This window comes from Panulirus ornatus, chromosome 28 (assembly GCF_036320965.1).
Source record: "Panulirus ornatus isolate Po-2019 chromosome 28, ASM3632096v1, whole genome shotgun sequence".
Taxonomy (NCBI): domain Eukaryota; kingdom Metazoa; phylum Arthropoda; class Malacostraca; order Decapoda; family Palinuridae; genus Panulirus; species Panulirus ornatus.
The window spans coordinates 20689862-20695861 of record NC_092251.1 but is presented as its reverse complement, the minus strand read 5'-3'; the positions used below and the strand labels follow the sequence as shown (position 1 = coordinate 20695861).

The 6000-nt window shown below is 47.8% G+C and overlaps 1 protein-coding gene across 1 annotated transcript in view; it reads left to right on the top strand.

Moving 5' to 3' along the window:
* Positions 1-3440: 3440 nt before the first annotated feature.
* The window catches only part of LOC139757884 (uncharacterized), a 237614-nt gene continuing 235054 nt past the window's right edge, over positions 3441-6000 (top strand). Inside the window, 1 exon segment of the mRNA XM_071678806.1 lies at positions 3441-3821. Coding sequence (XP_071534907.1) covers positions 3692-3821 — 130 coding nt within the window. The 5' untranslated portion in view covers positions 3441-3691.

Below are 6000 nucleotides of genomic sequence, written 5' to 3'. Positions count from 1 at the left end.
CACACTGCACTTCATTAGGGTGTGGAAGCTACAGTGGATGTCGAGATTCATCAGAGAGATCGAGCCACAATGAATAACGTGGTTTATCAAATTTCCTTTTTTTTTCTATAAACGCACACATAATTCTTATCAAATTTGTTCGATATTTTCCCAATCAAATTTGTTCGATATTTTCCTAAGAGAGTCTTTCTAACTGTTCATCGTCGGGTTTACTGATCCCTCTATCGTGTGGATCCGAGCGTGCAGTCCGCCACACTCCACACTGGAGACAGATTTTCACACACTCATTGTACGGTGATATCAATGTATAATCATACACATATCCTACTGTGTATACAGTGAAGAGTCATGCATTCGTATGATCCTGTAGGATGTCTAGGTCGGAAACATGACCAAGTATTCTATAGCTGTCTATCCAGAACCAGTGGTTCTCAGCCACCTCTCTGCGTCGACCCATTTCTATCATATCAGTGGCAGTAAGACCGCATACATGAATCAAAGAGCCTATCTTATGACTGAGTACTTATCAGAACCAGGAGACCAGAATACCTAAGGAAAGTATGGTTACTGAATGTAACAGAGCAAAACAGCTTAAGCTTAGGTTTTGAGATACATATACTGAGGCGGAAGAGCTGCTCCCGGCTGTACACCTCAGGAACACCTTACTACACTGTCCTGTACACCTCAGGAACACCTCACTCAACTGTATTGTACACCTCAAGGGCGCTTCACTACACTGTACTGTACACCTCAGGGGCGCTTCACTACACTGTCCTCTGCCTCGAAGGCTACACTGTATTGATATAGCACACTATGTCGACACCTCCTGTATACCACATCATCCTTATGAACACAAGGATACGACCCTAAAGCACGAAGATTTACGACCGTTTGGATATGATGACCTGACATTTGATCTGACCCATAAAGAACAGGTCAAAGACCAGGTCCTCATCCCCGGGGATCGTACTGTTGTGCTCAAATGGCCCAGTCAGCAGGTTCACGTTAATGACATCTCTCGAACACCACCATACTGACATCTGCGGAGCACCATATCCCAGCCATGAAGGACTGCACACCTCAGGCACCACCCATTACCATCGTCTCCTGGGGGGCGTTCTTGCAAGACCCAGGGAACTTCAGAGGAACAAGCACAATACAAAGCGTCTCAGTAAACACCAGAGAGAGAGAGAGAGAGAGAGAGAGAGAGAGAGAGAGAGAGAGAGAGAGAGAGAGAGAGAGAGAGAGAGAGAGAGAGAGAGAGTTGAAAGCTGATCCCCTGGTACTTGCAGAATGTCAGGCCGGACCTTCAGGTGATGCCACACAGAATCCCAACCATCTTACAGTCGATGTGACCTTGTCCCTCTTGACATATTTACACCCGTCACGTGTGCTTTATGCTGTCATGTTATTCGCATCTTTGCTCGATCGTTGAAAATGGTATCCGGTGCTAGACATCACTAGAGAGGACGCTCATGAGCCGTCATTTGTCAGCGGTACTTGTCTTCCAATTGTTTCCGGCTGATGTACTGGTGGGTCAGGGAAGGATTTTTCTCTCATGTTCTTCAGTATGTTAATCAGGATTTTGTAAAGTATTTCTTCACTAATGAGCATGCATTTCCTCCTTATATACGAGATGGCTGACGATAGAATTGGATAACGAGGTTGGATATCTGTTCCAATGAACTTGGGATTGGTTATGTTTCCTGAACTTGTTCTCTGGATGTAGCGCAAGTGGTTGACATCAGGGAAACACACTTGCCAAAGTCTCATTTCAAAGAAAGTTTTTGCATCGCTGAATCATTTACGGAATTGACCTTCTGTCTGGGTCGACATTGGAGTGATTTACACCAGAGTGTATGTTATGCAGTGTTTAACCAACCGCAAGAATGCGATATTTTGGATAAAAAAAAAAAAAGGATATTGTAATTATGTTTAAATCAGTACATATCTTAAGCCTCTGAGCAGAAACATTTATAATTTATTTATAGATGAGAAGGTTATGTAATATATTGCAAGACGATTCACGTATATATCTCATTTCTTTTATACTTTTGTGATTGAGAGAAAAAAAGACTTTGGATCATGTAATTATAACATTCACTTCTTTTTGTATAACCATATCGCCATTAAGGCTAATTATCTTACGAAATTTTGATAGTTCATTGATATTGCTTACTTGATAATGTGTGCAAAATCTCATATATATAACTTAAAACCAAGCCAAAATTTTGGAAGATATTAAGATATCTGTTACCAGAAAACGGATGAACATATTTAGAGGTCATGCGTATCAATGATTATCAGAGGTCGTGCGTATCAATGATTATCAGAGGTCGTGCGTATCAATGATTATCAGAGGTCGTGCGTATCAATGATTATCAGAGGTCGTGCGTATCAATGATTATCAGAGGTCGTGCGTATCAGTGATTATCAGAGGTCATGCGTATCAATAATCATCAGAGGTCGTGCGTATCAATGATTATCGGAGGTCGTGCGTATCAATGATTATCAGAGGTCGTGCGTATCAATGATTATCAGAGGTCGTGCGTATCAATGATTATCAGAGGTCATGCGTATCAATAATCATCAGAGGTCGTGCGTATCAATGATTATCGGAGGTCGTGCGTATCAATGATTATCAGAGGTCGTGCGTATCAATAATCATCAGAGGTCGTGCGTATCAATGATTATCGGAGGTCGTGCGTATCAATGATTATTAGAGGTCGTGCGTATTAATGAAAATTATAGGTCGTATAGGTCGTGTGTATTAATGATTATTATAGGTCGTGCGTATTGATAATTATTATAGGTCGTGCGTATCAATAATTATTATAGGTCGTGCGTATTAAGGATTATTCGTTCAGTCTACAGATAGGTATTATGTTTTTTATATGTGGTTACCCTCTTATTCTAGAGAAAGTAAAACATTACAGGTCAATTTGATGAAGCGGGTCGAGACTACGTTCTCTGTAGAATGGTATCCGGGAAGTTTTTATGAGCCAAGACCTGAGGCTCATTCATGGGTTGTGCCGTATGACCGCGCGAGCTGGGTGTCGTGTGAGTCGCTCAAAGTGTTCTCCCGTACAGTCATTATACTATAAGTGGCGGAGCTTCACAGGGGCTCTACACCTTCTTTGTGAAACATGATTCATGTGGGAAGAAGTTATTGGGACCGGGGTTACGAGGGGTCCGCCTGGACCAGGAACCAGCGCCTCGTCTGAGAACCGTTGGCAAATTGCGTCCTGAGGGTCGGGAGGGTCGAAGGACTCCTTGCCACCCACTACCACCCACCGGGTCTTCCTGCTGGGGGCTCTTCGCTCCTTCTGCTGGTTCTGGTGGTGGCTTTGGCGCCCGTGACGTCACATCTAAAAGTGGCACCGAGGAGCCGAGCGGCGCCGACCAGCGCCGAATGCCAAGTAGGGGGGGTGCCCTCTGACTTTAGCCACCATTTCGCCTCGACGACTTCGGAGGCGAGGGTGTGCTAAATGGGGCTGCCTGACTCACGGACCGCAAGCATATTATAATTCTCTCGCTTTATTATGCTCGCAGTCCACTAGTCAGTAGCACTTGTCGAATAACCAGCACCTCGTCTTGACTCCGGAGCGTTCTTTAGTCATCCATAGTCAGCCAGTGTTCGGTGCCACGTTCAGTGTTTCTTTTGTGTTACCCTTCGACCACCACAGAGACAATGTCGCAGCAGCAACAGCAGCAAGTGGTGAAGCAGACCACCTCGACGCAGCAGACCTCCAGCAACGTCAGCATGCAGCAGTCGAGAGTACAGCAGCAGACGCACGTGCAGACACGCACCGTCCGCGAAGGTAGGCCAAAGCTTCCTGTAGCAGGGTCGCTACCACCGCCTCGGCTGCCCAGCTAACCATGTTCCACGGCTGCGTCGCGCGTCCCTCCTACCAGTGCTGTGTGTGTGCCTGTGTGTGTGTGAGGTTCACGTGGGGCCAGATAGTGCTGGACCACTCCCAGGCACCCTCGCCTTAAAGTGTATGTTAAGGGGGGTGACAAAAAAAAAACGCCCTTATGTATCGCACAGGAGAAAAAAATTGTGCAAAGTGAAGTGTTGTATATATCAGAGCAGAGGACGTGCTGGATACAGAAGAGTGCGGTAAAGACCCCCAGAGTGCGGGGCAAGTGCAAGGGTGAGGACGGTACGGTACGGTACGGTGCGGTGCGGTGCGTGGGGGCGGGATGTACAGGTGTGGGACTGGCCCGGGACCAGGGAACCAGGGGGGCAGGGGGGAGGGGGGGCTAGATGGGGGGAAGCGCCCACCTAAGAGTCCCATCCCAAAATCATTAGTTGCCTTTATTATCATTGTTGATAATTGTCTTATGATTCCCCATGTTATAAATGTGGGTCCGCGAGTGGCGGCCTCTGGTGTGGTGTTGAAGATGAGCAAGGTATGAGGGGCTCCCACACACCCAGCCCACCAACCCTTCCCCCCCACCGGCACGCGCCAAAAATACCCGCTGGTCCTCTACCGGCGCACCCGCAGCCCGCGCCCGTATCGGGTATCACGTCTCCTGCTCTGGAGGAAAGTCTAGAAGAAATCCCAGAGATAGCCTCTCATGGTGCTTTCTTTGACGAAGAGCCTTACACTAGGGCTGTTGCGTGAGCCTGAGGTCTAGAAGCTTGCATTATAATGGATCATTCCCTCTTACGCTGTGCCTTGGCCCTACAAAATATACGAACCCTGCTCCCTCGCCCTGCATGCCTCCTGCCCTGTGTTAGTCTGCTGTAGTTACAAAAGAAATATGGCTACGAACGTCCATATCATCCTCTTAGTGTGGCTGGCAAATTTCAGGCGTGACAGAGGGACCTATTCTTAAACTTGCTGACACTGATATTAGTGATTCCCCCCCCCCCCCCCACTCTCTCTCTCTCTCTCTCTCTCTCTCTCTCTCTCTCTCTCTCTCTCTCTCTCTCTCTCTCTCTCTCTCTCTCTCTCTCTCTCTCTCTCTCTCTCTCTCTCTCTCTCTTCTACTCCCGTAGACTCTGCTTGGGGTGGGAGAGGAGGAACAAGCTGCTGCAACTAGCCAGACCACTAGCCCACCTCGCCTAATCAGACCCACCAGCTCACCTCGACTAGCCAGACCCACTAGCCCACCTTGACTAGCCAGACCCACTAGCCCACCTCGCCTAACCAGACCCACCAGCTCACCTCGACTAGCCAGACCCACCAGCTCACCTCGACTAGCCAGACCCACTAGCCCACCTTGACTAGCCAGACCCACTAGCGCACCTCGACTAGCAAGACCCACCAGCCCACCTCGCCCCTAGTAACCCTTTGTCCTTGGTTTAATCAAGCATCACTGTGGCACTTCAGTCATACCTCAACAACTGTAATCCTGAGCTCAGCAGGGGAACACAAACCTGACTTCCAGACGTGCTCGAACACACATCTGACTCACAGACGTGCTATATCACACATCTGACTCACAGACGTGCTATATCACACATCTGACTCACAGACGTGCTATATCACACATCTGACTTCTAAACGTGCGGGAGCACACACCTGACTCTCAAATATACTAGAGCACACATCTGAACTGCAGATGTGCTGGAACACATAGGACTTGCGACGTTCTGGATCACACATCTGACTCCCAGAGGTGCTAGAAAACTCTGACTTGGAGACGTGCTGGAAGACATATCTGACTTGCGATGTAGTGGATCACAAATCTGACTTATAAGACGTGCTGGAACACACATTTGACTTGCGACGTCCTGGATTACACATCCGATTTCCAGGCGCGCTGGATCACCCTTCAAACTTCCAGAAGCACTGGAAGGATTCATAACATTGCTGCCATACGTCCTGTTGAGAAGGCGAGGTGTGTTCCAGGTCCAGCTGGCGTCTTGGGCCTCAGTGTCCACTGGTCATCTTCCAGCCATGTATTCCAGTTCCTCCCTAAGCTAACCGATCAGTGTTCCTCAAACTAACCTTCATGCCCTTCGATGACCGTACATTTTCTATGAGTACA